Below are 15264 nucleotides of genomic sequence, written 5' to 3' on the forward strand. Positions count from 1 at the left end.
GCATGGGAGAGGCAGCCCGGGGCCACTCCTGGGAGGGTCCTTGGAACCAGAGGTACACGCAGCCAGTAGCAGGCTCGTCCTCTGGACACTGCTCCCCAGTGCCAGCCCAAAGCAGGTTGAGCAGGAGGCAGGTAGTGAGGACCTGGCAGCCCAGCCCAGGTGGGAGTGTGGGAGCCGAGGTCCCATTCATTGGCGTGTGCCCTCCTTGGCCACTCTCTGGGGATGTGGACTAAGGAGAACCCCTCCCAGGAACCCCCCTGCCACCTGCCCCAGTGAATGCCCACGTTCAGGGTCTGAGTGAAGCCTCAGAGACGCCAATACAGGACATAGACACCATCGATATGTTTCTCCCAGGTTTATTGAAGCTTGCGGGAGCAGGGTTGGCAGGTAGACCAGGGCAGGGCCAGGAGCTCAGTTACTGGCCAGGATCTGCTGCACCCAGGGCAGGAGCTTTGTGACGCGGGAATACACGCCAGGGCTGGAGGTGGAGCAGACGCTGCTGCCCCAGGACACGATGCCCACCAGGGTCCAGGCTCCACCCTTCCGGCAGACCAGGGGGCCGCCAGAGTCACCCTGCAGGGGAAGGAGAAGGGGGCTTGGACCTGGCAGCCCAGAGGCCCCTGACTATTGTTCCCAGAGCCCAGCCCAGGGCCTCACATCCAGCAGACCCCACGCCAGCATACTGGAGAGACTGTGAAAGGAACCTGGGCTGCACCTTCTGTGGTTTGTGCCCCTGGAAAGTCTGGGTTGCCCCCCAGGGTGAAGTTTTGTGTTGGAGGCTCAGTGAAGTGAGTTTGATAAGAGGAAACCATGGCTGGTGCCAGCCGTGAGGCCACAGTGAGGAAGGGCTGCCTCGGGAGCCCTTCCAGGCTCCCCTGTTCCACTGCCTGGCTGCACACCGCACAGCTCCAGACAGCACCGTTTGCTCAGGTGCCAGCATCAGTGGAATCTTGCCCTGTTTGGGCTACAAGACCAGAGCCCCGCTATTCTGGCACTTCCCAGAGGTCACTGATGCTCTGCCAGGATCCCAACTACTCGGGTAGGAATGCCCAGGAAGAAAGCAGCAGGTCCCAGAAAGAGGCTGCCTGCTCCTTCCATTGCCTCTCTGTGGGAGCCCCAATGGCTGGGAGGGAAGGGGTGCAGAGCAAGCCCGAGGCCATACCATGCAGGAGGAGATGCCGCTGGCGCCTGCGCACACCATGATATTGGTGATCTTCCTGCCCCAGAACATCTTGCATTCAGTGTTGGACAGGAGGGGCAGGGCTGCCTGCTGCAGCTTGTCAGGGGTGTTGTCGTCTGGAAAGGTGGGGTGGGTGGTCAGCAGCTGCAGCCCCACCCCGCCCCAGCCTCCACTGCCTGCCCCCCTCGGGGTCACTCACTGCTATATTTGGTCAGGCCCCAGCCGGTGGTGGCACACAGTGTCCCAGCAGCAAAGTCGTCGTCAGCATTGGGCAGGCACACAGCGGACACAGTCTGGGAGAAGCGGGCGGGCGTGGCCAGCTTCAGCAGGGTGATGTCGTTGTTGGTGGTGAACGCGTTGTACTTGGGGTTCTTGAAAACCTGGGAGGCGGGGCCGACAGCCCAAGCTGGGGTCAGGAGAGAAACTCACACAGGGCTGGGCTGCCCCTCAGTGCCTCAGTTCCCTCTCTGAGCAGTGGCTTGCTCAGCGAGGCAGTTCCTGCTGTTGGCCCGGAGCCCAGGCCCAAACAGCTGCTGCACGGAGCCGCCACACCCTGCTTTCTCCTTCACCACATCGTGATGGGGTGTTGGGGTGATCGGGAGGAGCTGGGGCTCCCTTCTCACTCCCCGAGCCCAGGGGCTTTTCAGTACAGCCCAGTCAGTACAGCCCAGTTAACCTGGGCTGCAGCTCGCAAGGCCCACCATGCCTGGGGCCACCTGGGTTCCGGGGCCACCTGGGGTCCAGGGCCACTGTACCTTGGCAATCTTCAGCACCTGGATGTCCTCGGCATCTGAGCCCTGGTCAAACTCCCCAGCCACAACCAGGTCGGAGGTTCTGGAGAGGGCCAGAGAAAGGAGGGGGTTCCTGCTATGAAGTGGGGGGGCCCTGCCGCAGGGGCAGGGTACTTGTATGTGAGTGTGAGTGCATGCATGTGCAGATATATGGGAGTGTGTGCGTGCCTGCGTGTGGTGCTGGTCACAGAGGTGGGCGCTCAGGCGGTCCACAGCTGCTCCCAGAACACCTGCCACATGTTTCCTTCTCGGCGACTCACTGGGAAACCAACAGGGCTCGACTTTTCTATACATTTCCAAATTAGAAAACTGAGGGATAGAGTTAAAGGACTAGTCCTGAGTCCTGAGGGGCCTCCTCCCACCTCAAGGGGTTTCCTAGGGGCACCAGGCACCTACTTGACTCCGCAGTGGGCAGCGGTGACCACCCAATTCTCACTGATGAGGGAGCCCCCACAGAAGTGGAAGCCGGTCTTGTCCTGGAGGAAGATGGAGAGGTCGGCACTGACTGGACCCCAGCAGGCCAACCACCCCCATATGCCCCCACTCACAGGCAGAGTCCCCCCTCACCTGCAGGGACACCTGCCAGGGCCAGGAGCCAGGGACAGCTTCCTCCCCATTGACGATCCTGGACAGGCCACCCAGCACGGGCTGGATGGCGGGGACCCCGCAGCCTGGGGGTGGGGGTATGGGGTGAGAGGTGGAGGCCACAGACAACTCTGGGATCCCATTCAGGACCCTCTGCCCCAGGAGTCCCCCAGGGACAGCGCAGTCTGCCCTGTGCTTCCATCCACACAAGCCCAGCAGGCGGTGCAGGACCCGAGCCCGGCAGGGAGGCTGGGCTCTGGTTTGAACCAGCCTTAACGACTGAGTCTCAGTTTTCCCACCAGCAAAATGGGGACTGCACCATCACCCCCGCCAACTCACAAAGTTGGCATGGGGATGTAAGATAAGGTAGCAGGCGAAGCAGGGGGACATAAGGTGAGGTGCTCCTGGCCCACACCAGGCCCTCTGCAAACGAGCTTAAAGCAGCTGGGCTCAGGGGCCCCACAGGGCTGGTGTGGCTGCCCACCTGCTCACCACCTGCATCTGTCTGGGAACCACCACCTGTTCAGAGAACTTCTGTCCCTCTGGACTTGTCTTTCCTGTCCCTTGTGAGGCCTCAGGCCAGCCCTGAGAACAGCCACCTACTGCCCAGAGGCCTCACACTGGCTGGTCTGATCCAACCTTCCCAGTGTCCCCACTGGAGAGATGGGCTGGTAAGGCTCAGGCGGGATGAGACTTGCTCGTGCTCACACCACCATGCTCCGCTGGACTGGGAATAGGGCCCCTGGGGCCCCTGCCGGCCTCAGGGTTGGGGAGACAGCCTCCGGGCCTCCGCCTGCCCCAGCACTCACCGAGGGCTGTGCCCAGGAGGGTGAAGCAGGAGAGGAGCCAGAGGAAGGCCATGATGTCACAGGGGGTGGAGAGCACTTGCCTGGCAGGCTCCCTGTTTTATCCCTGGGCACCAGGCTGTTATCTGGGAACCTTGAGGTGACAGTCCCTTTCCTGGGCACATGCCAGAGAGGGCAGGACATGCTGGAGCAGGCCTGCCTGGGACAGCAGCAGCTGTGGCTGTGGCTGACCTTGGGGCCAGCACCAAGGGCCAAGGTGGGGCCTATCATGGTGGCCCTTGACCCACTGCCAAGGGGAAAGTGCCACGTCATGGCTGTTTTTCATTCCCACTGCACTCAGCTTCCTCTTCCTGGGCCTGCCTCAGGAGTGGCCCTGTGACAGCCATCAGGCCTGGGCAAGATTTGAGCCCCAGCCTCATCTCTCATGGTCTGGAGGACCTTGACAAGTCATTTAGTCGGTCTGTTAGTTGTTCAAAACCCCCCAGACAGTGCGGTCAAGTGGAGGGAGGTGCCAGGACAGAGTCACAGGTAAGGGCACAGATGTCCAGGGGCTGAGGGTGACCCCGGAGTTTTGAGAATGGATGGCCAAGAAGACTCAAGTGAAGGCACACTTCGACATCTGTGGTGGCCACTCAGGCTGTTTGCAGTGTGGCTTCGAGAGGCGAGTGAGACACTGCCAGTTCACATAGGCCTGGGCCTCTTTACCCAGCTGTCCCTGGAATTGAACTCATGACATCAGGGCAAGACTGGGCCCAGGGGCTGGCCTGGGGGGCCCTGCTATCGCCCCAGTGAGAGCTGGTGCAGGATGAGCCAGGTGGGACCACAGGAGCAGGGCGGCCTGCTGCTGGCCTGGGCAGTGTGGTGGGCAGTGGTGCCAGCAACTGGTAAACCTAGAGGGAAGACTCCAAGGGTGAGGCTGCCAGGTGTAGGACAAGCCACCCGATGTGCACAGGGAGATGACATCTCGTGGCTGGTTCTTGTTTCTGCTCTGTTGATTATTGCAGTGTGGTGGCTCCCGGCGCAGGCATCAGCACTACAGCTGTGGGGCCTTGGCAGGTTTCCTACCCTCTCTGATCCCATTTCTAGGCATGTGAAATAGGGCTGCTTACGGTGTGCACCCCACACTGTGGAAGGGCCTGGCCCATGTGGAGCATGCTAGGACCAGACCCAACACATGGCCTGCTTTGGCTGCTCCTTGTACTCCTCAAATTGTCTGTTGCTGCCCCTTGCACATTCTAGAAGACTAATGACAGAGAGGGATGGTCACCAAGTATCAATAGTAGGAGGGCAAGTAGGATGCAAAACAGGATGTGGACTGGGGACCCTTCTGCATGAAACTGCACCCAGTCAACCAGCACTTACAAGGTCCCTGCTGGAACCGCATGAACAGAAGAAATGAAACTTCGATTCCTGCCTTCGTCAAGCTCACACGAGGAAGGGGTGGGAGAGGTTAGGGCAAAGGGTAAAAAAAAAAAAATACACGTCACCACTAGGTAAGGAGTTACGCTGTCATTCTTGTCATTACTATTACTACCAGGCAGGAGGGCCTCACTCAGAAGGGGCATTTGAGTGGAAAACGAAGAGCGTGTGGGAGTGCACGCTCAGCGCAGCTCCGAGGAGACAGTGTCCAGGCAGAGGGAACAGCGAGGACGAAGGCCTGGCAGAGCATTCCTGGGGTCCCGAGAGTCTGAGGGCAGCAGGCCCAGGCAGAGTGGCCAAGGGGCCCACCAAGGAGGGCCCTAGGGGAGACACTCCTGGGAGCAGGGGCTGACACCCTCTGGCAGCCCCAGGATGGCGAGGCTAGAGTCGGGGAAAGCCAGGGCAGGGTGGGGGAGGGGACGCAGTGGCCCTAGGCAACTTGAGGCCTTGGGAGCAAACAGCTGGCCTGGACCTGCCAGCCCTGCACCCCTCCTGCTCAGGTGGCCGAGGGCTGGGAACCGGTCAGCTGCCCGTCAGGGAGGGGCCGGAAGCTGGTGGGGCGGGACCCTCGGCCTTCCCCCAGCCGTTTCTGTTCCCCAACCCGAGGCTACTCCAGGGCTACGAACATGGGTGAACAGATGTCTCTTTGAAACTCTACCTTTAATTCTTTGGATTGCAGAAAGAGTGCGTTTTTAATTGTTGAGGAGCTACCGCACCGTTTTCCACAGCAGCTGCTCAGTTTCACATTCCCACCAGCAGAGCGCAAGGGTTCGGAGTTCTCCACACCTTTACCCGTTCTTTTTCTTACTATTTTTTGTTTTTTGTTTATCTCAGTCACCCTAAAGGGTGTGAAGTGATATCTTCCTGGGGGATCGATCATCTTTCTTCGAGCTTACCGGCCTTTCGTGTGGCTCCCTGATATTCATGTCCACCACTGGCGCCCTGGAAACTTCCTGCGGCGGCCACTTGACCTTCAGGCCCCGCTCCCACCTGCACGCAGGCCTGGGCCACCCGCAGTGCTCTCTGGGTAACTGCGGTGCCTGCCTGCCACAGGCCCGCGGGGCTCGTCTTCCCTGGCTCTTGGTTGCCCTTGACTCCTCCATTGTGGGGGCAGCCCAATTCCAGAATCCTGCGCTCAGGCGTCCTGGGGCCAAGATCACTGCAGCCAACGTGATCCTGCCTGAAAACAGCCAGCACACTCACCAGCACACAGATCTGGTGCAGCGGATCCTGGCCAGTAGCTGAGCTGGTGTGCTGGGTTACCCAAGTGTGTGTGTGTTCATTCTGTGTTTCTTCCACTGCTGAGAGGGAGGAAGAGAGACACTGATGGTTGCTTCCTGTGGCAACCCAGCTAGGAATCAAACCTGCAACTTAGGTGGGTATGTGCCCTGACTGGGACTTGAACCTGTGACATTTCAATTTACAGGACTACACTCCAACCAGAGGAGCCACACCAGAGGAGATTTTCTTTCTTTCTTTTTTTTTTAGAGAGATTTTATTTTATCTCATTTCATTTCACTTCATTTCATTTCATTTTATAGAGGGGGAAGGGGGGAGAAAGAAAGGGGCAGAAACATCACTGTTCACGAGAAACGCTGATAGGTCGCCTCTAGCACCCCCCCAACTGGGGCCCTGACTGGGAATCAAAGTGGGACCCCTGGGTTTTCAGGACACCACCCGACCCACAGAGCCACACCAGTCAGGGCTTGAAGAGTTTAAATACAGGGAACTTTTACAAATATGTGGATTTGTAAATCCACAGGATTTCGAGAAATGAACAAAGGATAGTGGGTGTACAGGGCTCTAGCAACAATGGGGACACAGCCAGAGCTGAAGGGACAAGGGGCGGGCAGTCGGAGAACCCAGGGGGTATGGTACAGAGAGGGCCACCTGGAAGGAGCCGTGCCCTCAGCTGCCACTGAGAAAGGGAGCCTGAGGATAAACACCCTACTTCTCTCTCCTGCTCCTGGCAGGGCCCTGCTCCTGCTGGGGTCTCCCCTGGGCTGACCCCCACAGGGAGCCTGAGGGCCTGGGCAGCTGTCCTGCAGTCTCATCCCTGAGGGTCCGTCTGCGGCAGGCCAGTGAGGTGGAGAAAGGTAGAGAGTGGACCTGAAGGGGAAAAGGGAAGCCATGTAGCACCCATGTTGTTATCATTTTGTATCACTTAAGATGCTTTTTGTGATAAAACACACGGCCGACAGTAGCTAAACAATAAGGTTTTCTTTTCTCAGGTGAGTGCACACATGCGGAGACCCGGCATGCGCTGCTGCCAGCCTCTGCCGGGCAGCACAGTGATGGTGTGCGTGGCTCTGGCTCAGGGTCTCGCTCCCTCCTCCGGGTCTCAAGGTGGCAGCCAAGTGCCAGGCACCACATCCCCAGGAGCCAGAGTGGGCTGGGGCCGGGCTCTCCTGGCCCCTGTGTGTCTTCACCGGCTGATATTAGTCAGAGTTCTAACCCCTGAGAACTGGTGTATGGGCCTCCATGGGGACCCTCTATGTGGACAAAAGGGAGGAGGTGGCTTTAGGCAAGGGTGATGGCTGTCTTTCCTGGCAAGACGGCCACCTTGCTGCTAGGCAGTGCTCACCTTGCCGCAGTCTGGTTGGAACAGGGGCGTGGGCTGGGGGCCCAGGGAGTCGCTCAGAGTGAAAGCACATCGCCCAATGCACAGATGTCTTTTTGCAGACTGGGTGCACATGGCCTTCTGAGGCTGCAGTCCTCCCATGCTGCCGTCGGCTGAGGATCAGCTGGTATGACAGCCCTGCTTCTGTTTTCTGCTCTGGAAAAAGCCCTGAGTCAAGAAAAATACAAATGGCTTGGCTACCTGCTTGGAATGAGTGGGTAAGTGGGTAAGGGGGGGACCTGGCAAATGTTAATATTTCAATAAATTACCCTGGCTTGACATTTAAGTATGGATTCCTCGTGCTCAAAGCCAGGGCTGACATGCGGCCAGGACACCCCAGGGTGATGGCACACAGCCAGTTCAAACACCAAAAAGCTTGAGGCTCAGTAAACAGCGTCTGGCCCCTGGCCCGTCCTCCTCGTCCTCCACGCCCCCAGGAATGTGGCTGCCTCAACCCTTACCCACAGCGGGGTTCAGGGCCTCGGGAGCCTGTCCTAGAGGGGCCACTGTTCCCACCGGTCAGAGCTCCGCTCACCTGGCGCTCCCCCTGTGGACAGCACACAACTCCGATTAAAAAGGAAGTTTACAACCAAAGACAAAACTTCAAAGCCAATCAAGCTCAAGTCTGGACTAGTGACACTGTCCTGCTCATGCCGGCCACCATCTGCCTAGATGGCCATTGACTAAGGCCCCAGAGGTGCTGGGAGGACCAAGCTGCCCCCCGAATTTGCCTTTGTGAACCTCCTCAGCGAGGCCCACGCTGGCCAGGCCCGAGCAGCAGCGTTCTGCCTTCCCTCTGCCCAGGCAGCGGACTTAAAACATTATGTTCTTGCTTTCTCTCTCAACTTTATTTTGTATTGGTTTCAGGTATAAAGTTTAGTGGTTAGACAGTCACATACTTTACAAAGCGTTCCCCTCAATATACCATACTAGTTATTACAATATTAGTAACTGTAATTCCTGTGCTGTACTTACATCCCCATGACTACTCTACAACCACCGATTTGTACTTTGAGAGGAAAGGAGGGAGAAAGAGGAGAGAAACGTCAATGTGTGGTTGTCTCTCACACACCCCCAACCCAGGGACCTGGTCTGCAACCCAGGAATGTGCCCTGACTGGGAATTGAACTCTCGACCCTTTGGTTCACTGCTGGGCACTCAATCCACTGAGCCACACCAGCCAGGGCCCAATCTGTACTTCTGAATCCCTCACCCTTTTCTCCCAGCCCCCCAACCCCTTCCCTCTGGCAACCATCAGTGTGCCCTCTGTATCCATGAGTCTGTTTCCGTTTTGTTTGTTTTTATTTTGTTCTTTACATGCTATATATAAGTGAAATCATTTGGTACTTGTCTTTCTCTGACTGGCTTGTTTCACTTAGCGTAACACCCTCTCGTCCATCCATGCTGTCAAAAAATGGTAAGATTCCATTCTCTTTTTTTTTGTCTGAGTGATATTCCATCGTATACATGTACTACCATTTTTTTATCTGCTTGTCTATTGGTGGGCACTAGGGTTGCTTCGACAGCCTGGCTGTTGTAAATAATACTGCAAAAAGCATTATATTCTTATTTGTTAAGCACCTGTCTGTCCCACTGGGGTCACGCCCGTGGGGGTCCGGAACTATGTCCTCTGTTCCTGTGAGTACCCTGCATCCAGGCTTAGCCCAGCCCCGGGCGCAGAGGGACCTGTGTACAGATGCTGAGAAGGTGTTCTGCCTCCACTTAGAGCAAATGCACACACACCTGTCCTTCTCTCATTGCCCTTGAGGATTAACTCGCTTCTTCCTGTCTCCTTAGTGCATGCTTTAATGGTGCAGAATCAGAGCCCCGTCTTATGGGGCTAGTTTCTTAAATTGTGAATCATCACAGAAAAAGAGAACTCAGCTTAGCTCAGTGGTGGACATGGGACAGCAGCAACCTGCAACCTGCGGGAAGCCCCCTTTGGCTGCAGTGGGTGGCCCCGTCAGGCCCACCCAGATCCGCACGCCCGCTCTGAAGCTGCCTGGGCTGGTTTCTGGGTAACCCAGAGCGTCTGTGTAATGCTTTCCTTTCCAGGGAGAGGTACACTGAACACACTCTAAATTGGGAATCTGCAGCTATGTTCGTGGGATTGGGGTCCTCCCGCTGAAACCTGCTGGGCTCCTCTGCATAAGTTCTTGGGTCCCTTGGTGTGACTGCCCGTTACCAGGAGCTGAGGGTCCTCCCTACCACACTGGGATTGGCAGAGGCCTCTGTGGCTGTGCCTTGGCATGGACGCACGGAGCTGGGGCCTGCAGGACCCAGGTTCCCAGCCGGGGGGCCAGCCTTGCCCAAGGCACCCTGGAAATGCCTGGTGTTGCCACGGCTTATGGGTGACGTTGGACCAGGGCAGCTGGCCCTTTCTCAGGGCCTGGGACATCCTAGGCTGAGAGCCAGGACTGGCTGCAAGAGGGGCTTGGCCCCCGCTTATCACCCAAGGTCCCTGGACAACAGGGAAGGTGGCTCTCAGTCCTCTCTGACTGGGCAGGACCAAGAGGCTTGGTGACGTCTACAGGCTCAGGGGATATAAAATCAGCCCTCTCAGCAGGCAACCCATACCCCTGACTGCAGCATCATGGCCTTTCTCTGGCTCCTCTCCTGCTTTGCCCTCGTGGGGGCCGCCTTTGGTAATGTGTGTAGCTGGATGGGCAGCTGGGCCTGGGGTGAGGTGGGCAGGAGGCCCCTAAGACCCCAGTGACCCCAGTGACAGAGGGGCTCTGTCCAGGGTGAATCTTAGGTCCTGGCCAAGAGGAACTTCCGAGTCCTCCACCCTGCACCTGGGGGCCTCACGCAGCTAGGGCTGCTGGGAGCAGAGGGCCCCTTCTGGGCTTTCTTAGCCTCACACCCCGCCCCCCCCTCCCCCCGGGTGGGAGGAAGAGACAGTCCGGGCCTCACTGAGGTCTGAGGCCCAGGAGTGGCCAGAGTNAAGAGGAACTTCCGAGTCCTCCACCCTGCACCTGGGGGCCTCACGCAGCTGAGGCTGCTGGGAGCAGAGGGCCCCTTCTGGGCTTTCTTAGCCTCACACCCCGCCCCCCCCTCCCCCCGGGTGGGAGGAAGAGACAGTCCGGGCCTCACTGAGGTCTGAGGCCCAGGAGTGGCCAGAGTAAGGGTGTGGCCCCAAACGCCGCCCAGGTGGAGACCCAGAGTTTTATTTGTGTGCCAGGCATTTGCTAACATTTTACTTTCTATTTTTTAAAAAGAAGAAATTGTAAAAAAAATACAGAAAATTATATGACACCCATGTATCATCAGGACTTAACAAATGTTACCTTCTAGCAGATTTGTTTGAGGTATTTCTTTTAAAACGTAAAGTAGATTCAGCAAAAGCTCCCCTCTCCCTCCTTCCCTTGGAAGCTGACGCCTCGTTTGGCTTCTGCACATCATTTCTGTGCGGGTTCTGAGGGTTCTCTATATATATTTATAGGTCCACAGACAATGTGCAACCTCTGTGAAAACTTACATAAGCAGCGTGATGCTCTACATCAGTTTCACTGCATGCTTTTTCCACCCACGTGATGAATGTTACAGCTTTATCCCCATTGATGGCTCAGCTCGTTCACTTTAACCACTGGGAAGTGCTCAGCTGTGTAAATGCATTGAAGTTTATGTCTTATCTCTTTGCTATTGCAAGAAAATAGATTATGCTGATGTTTTGGCGACAACAATCATCAGTGAGGGGTCGGTCCCTTTCTCTATCCCCACGGGCAGGAGGGGCAGGTAGTGAGGCCTGTGTGACCCTGGAGATGGCCTGGCTGGTTGCAGGGCCTACAAATGATGATACCTGTGCCCTCGGGGGCGGAGCCTGCCTGGTCCTGACCCAGCAAATGCATCCTGGGTATATTAAATACACCTGTCTTTTCTCCTCTTCTCGTGACAATTCAAGCCCTTTGTTTTGTTTCCTCCGAGTGTCCTTTCATCTTGTGGAATCAGTCCCATCTGATTACAGCGTTAAGAGACAAAAACTTTGTGCAGAGAGTAGCTCCTGAAATTGCAGAAATTGAGAGCCCAGCGTGGGCCCAGCTGTGTCAAAGGGAACGTCGTGCAGACCCTCAGCAGGGTCCGAGTTCCCCATCCCCTCACACTGGGGTTGTCGGGTTTCAATTCCATGCCCCTTGCCCCATGGGGTTAGAGCTGCTTGCTCCCTGGGTTACTGTGGAAAGTGAGCACCGGGCGACTGGTGTGAAGTCTTGGCAAGGAGGGGGCCGGGGTCAGGCCAGGCAGGCTGGTTTCTCAGCCCTGGTCCTGATCCTTTAGGCAGGAGATCCAGAAGGGGAGCAGGTCTATCCCTCTGCTTCCTCAGATGTCTGGGGTCAGCAAGCTGCGTAGGGGGGGGCGTGTCTGTGAGCCTACAGGTTGGGAGGTGCCAGGAGAAGGCGCCTGTAGGAGGAGGCAGCGTGGCAGGGGTCTTGTGTGGCCTGGGTGGGCTGAGGTAGGAGGAGCCAGCATTTCCACAGACTGGCCCCAGGCCTCAGACCTTCTTCGCCCTTCTTCCCATCACCCCCAGGCTGCGGGGTCCCCGCCATCCAGCCCGTGCTGAGTGGCCTGTCCAGGATCGTCAATGGGGAGGAAGCTGTCCCTGGCTCCTGGCCCTGGCAGGTGTCCCTGCAGGTGAGGGGGGACTCTGCCTGTGAGTGGGGGCATATGGGGGTGGTTGGCCTGCTGGGGTCCAGTCAGTGCCAACCTCTCCATCTTCCTTCAGGACAAGACCGGCTTCCACTTCTGTGGGGGCTCCCTCATCAGTGAGAATTGGGTGGTCACCGCTGCCCACTGCGGAGTCAAGTAGGTGCCTGGGGCGGGGGCAGGGAAGGAGGCACATTATGGGTCCTTAACTCCAGTTGCTTCTGCTAGGACCTCCCACCTGGTTGTGGCCGGAGAGTTCGACCAGGGCTCTGATGAGGAGGACATCCAGGTCCTGAAGATTGCCAAGGTACGCCCAGGCCCGGCCGGGCTGGCTGGGAAGCTTGGCTGAGGGACTGCGGCAGGGGCAGGAGGGCGGAAAGCCAAAGCCTCAGCCCTCGTCTTGACTCTGTGGGTCTGTTTGCCCTGAGTGGCAGCCAGGGGAGTGGCCGATCATTGGTTGGTCCCAGGGCCTCACTTCTACGTTCTGGACCCTCCCCTCAGGTTTTCAAGAACCCCAAGTTCAACCTGATCACTATCCGCAACGACATCACCCTGCTGAAGCTGGCCACGCCTGCCCGCTTCTCCCAGACCGTGTCCCCTGTGTGCCTGCCCAGCGCTGATGACAACTTTGCTGCTGGGACACTGTGTGCCACCACTGGCTGGGGCAAGACCAAGTACAGTGGTGAGTGGGGCATGGCCTTAAACCCATGAGCTGTGTGAGGGGTCGGGGCTGCCTGAGTGGCAGAGTCTCTGGGTGGGACCCATAGGGATCTTTTGGGGGGTCTAAATTCCAATATTAGTTGTAAGTCTTTGCAATTCCTTATTTAAACCCTCTTAATGAGCAACTGATGAAACACGAATAGAAACGTCGTTTAGTAACATATACCTGAATGGCGAGTTGCTGAAGAAACACCTAAGTGCCAGCAGCATTGCCCTCGCTGACCTGCACCAAGCTCCGCAGGGCCCTGTCTCCAGCCTGGACCACTCTCCAGACTCGAGGAAAGCAGGCGCGCCCAGCTGTGGGTTCGGTTGAGGCCTCTGAGAGCTGGGCCTGTTCTCTGCTTCCCTGGCTGCTGGCTCTGCCCAGTTCTCTTCCTCTGGGGTCCTACGTTCTGCCCAGGCCACAGCACCCCAGCTGGGCCTTTGACAGGACAGAAGCAGCCAGGAAAGGGCAATAGAGGGAGGGTGCTCTTGCATTGCTGCCAAGAGTGGTGGGTCCCCTCCAGCGTCTCCAGTCACAAGAATGTCAGCTCCCCTCCCTGGAAGGGAGGGCACCGCCCCTCACACAGTGGCTGGCAGGGCCCAGTCCACACCAGGCTTGGCGGGGAAGGTTTTGTGTGAACAGCTGTGCTCAAAGCAAAGTCACCACTGCCTGGTGTGGAATCAGAAAGTTGCTGGGAGGGCCTAAGGGAAGGTGAGGAGCTCTACGTCCATGATGGCATGCGGGTGGAGGCTAAGGACCACGCAGGGGGAGAGCGGGACTCCAGGAAGGCCCTGGTCTCTTCCCTCCAGGGTAGGCTGGTGGAATGGAGAGCCCTGACCACACTCCCTCTGTCCCTCCAGCCACCAAGACCCCTGACAAGCTGCAGCAGGCGACCCTGCCCCTCCTGTCCAATGCCAAATGCAAGAAGTTCTGGGGCAGCAAGATCACCGACGTGATGGTCTGTGCTGGCGCCAGCGGCATCTCCTCCTGCATGGTATGGCCTCACCTATGTGTCCACCCTCACTGCCCTCACCCCACCCTGGTCAGTCGAGGGGGCCGCTCCTTTCACCATGATCTACTTAACCCCTCACCGTGCCCGGTGCACCAGTGAAAGCCAGGACCAACACTAACAGACGCCCTGAGGAGGGCTCACTCTGGCCAGACGTGACCCCAGGCTTCCCAGCTCACACCAACCCCAGGATGCTTCCTGACCATGTTACAGCTGATGGCAGGGCTGGAAGGGTAAGCCAGCTGCCCTAGGCCCTCAGGACTGGGCTGCAGGGCTGGCACTGCCATTTGGCCGGATCTCAGTACCTAGTGCATGGCTGCTGTGCCCACACTTATTTCTTGTATGCCCCCCTTGCCCCAGACTCAGCCAGGTCAGGGCACACTAGGGTCCCAGCAACTGCTTTCAGGCTTGGACACAAGGCCATTTCCCTCCTGCAGGGCGACTCCGGCGGCCCCCTGGTCTGCCAGAGGGGTGGAGCCTGGACCCTGGTGGGCATCGTGTCCTGGGGCAGCAGCGTCTGCTCCACCTCCACGCCTTCAGTGTATGCTCGCGTCACGGAGCTCATACCCTGGGTTGAGGAGATCCTGGCCAACAATTGAGCCGGAGGCTCTTACCATCCCAGCCCTGAGTGTCCCCAGTAAAAGCATCTGTTCAGAAACACTGACTGCCAGTCTCTTTGTGACCTAGGGGGTGTGGTGCTGCCATTTCTCCATTACCCACCAGGGGGCGGTATTACCACTCCCTTTCCAGGGTGCAGGTATTCCACACAGCCCCACCTCCTGCCTTCTCAGAAAACTGCCTTTGCGTCTCATCCCCCTGGGGTAGAATTCAGGCCCCACTTGCTGGAGAGCCAGCTTTGGCCAATGGAGCTTTCTGGAAGGCAGGAGTCCCTGGCCAGGCTGTATAGTCCATAGCCCTGAGGGGTGGTCATTGGAACCCCAATCACCTACCCATGAAGGCTTCTCCTTCCACCCTGACTTGCTCCAGGCATTTTTCTCTGCCGTTGGTCCCCTCCACATCCAGGGCCCCAGAACAAGCATCTAGTCTTCACCCTTCCTGCTTCAGACCCCAAGTCCCCCCACACTAAACTGCGTAGCTTGGGAAATGTCTATCCAGTGCCACAGGTTGGCACCACTGTCCCCTCCTGTCCCCAGGTCCAGTCCCTTTGGCCAGGCTGCAGGTGGAGCTGGCTTTCTTCATCAAGGTGTTAGGACCAGCTGTTTCTCTTTTTCATGAGGTCAGAGGGCTTTGGTGCTCAGTGCTGATGTAGCAGTTCTTTGGGGGCTTGTAACATGATTTAATTTTAACATTACCATCTGTATATTTATATTTACCATCTGGAATCCTTCCAGAGTGATGGCTCTCCACTGATTATTCAATCATCCTGTGGTTCTGTGCATGCAGGGTACAAGCTTTCATCTTTTTCCTTTACAGATTTTTTTTAAAAAACATTCTTTCCCTTTATTGATTTTTGAAGATAATGAATTTGTTCTCTATCATCACCCAAAAGTGG

The 15264-nt window shown here is 57.4% G+C and overlaps 2 protein-coding genes across 2 annotated transcripts; one reads left to right on the forward strand and one right to left on the reverse strand.

The window, feature by feature from the left end:
• Nucleotides 1-388: 388 nt before the first annotated feature.
• Nucleotides 389-4109, reverse strand: LOC118999277 (chymotrypsinogen 2). Its single transcript, XM_037063753.1, has 7 exons — nucleotides 3366-4109; nucleotides 2539-2642; nucleotides 2368-2447; nucleotides 1936-2014; nucleotides 1380-1560; nucleotides 1163-1296; nucleotides 389-573 (listed from the first exon to the last, which is right to left on the reverse strand). Exons 1-7 carry the CDS (start codon nucleotides 3415-3417, stop codon nucleotides 412-414), a joined length of 792 nt encoding a protein of 263 aa, XP_036919648.1. The 5' UTR covers nucleotides 3418-4109; the 3' UTR covers nucleotides 389-411.
• Nucleotides 4110-9988: 5879 nt separating this feature from the next.
• On the forward strand, nucleotides 9989-14402 carry LOC118999278 (chymotrypsinogen B). Its single transcript, XM_037063754.1, has 7 exons — nucleotides 9989-10046; nucleotides 11924-12027; nucleotides 12119-12198; nucleotides 12268-12346; nucleotides 12541-12721; nucleotides 13603-13736; nucleotides 14189-14402. The coding sequence occupies exons 1-7, from the start codon at nucleotides 9995-9997 to the stop codon at nucleotides 14348-14350; spliced, it is 792 nt and encodes a 263-aa protein (XP_036919649.1). The 5' UTR covers nucleotides 9989-9994; the 3' UTR covers nucleotides 14351-14402.
• Nucleotides 14403-15264: the final 862 nt, after the last annotated feature.

The sequence above is a fragment of the Sturnira hondurensis genome, unplaced genomic scaffold (assembly GCF_014824575.4).
Source record: "Sturnira hondurensis isolate 20B ecotype Veracruz unplaced genomic scaffold, ASM1482457v3 Scaffold0014745, whole genome shotgun sequence".
NCBI lineage: Eukaryota > Metazoa > Chordata > Mammalia > Chiroptera > Phyllostomidae > Sturnira > Sturnira hondurensis.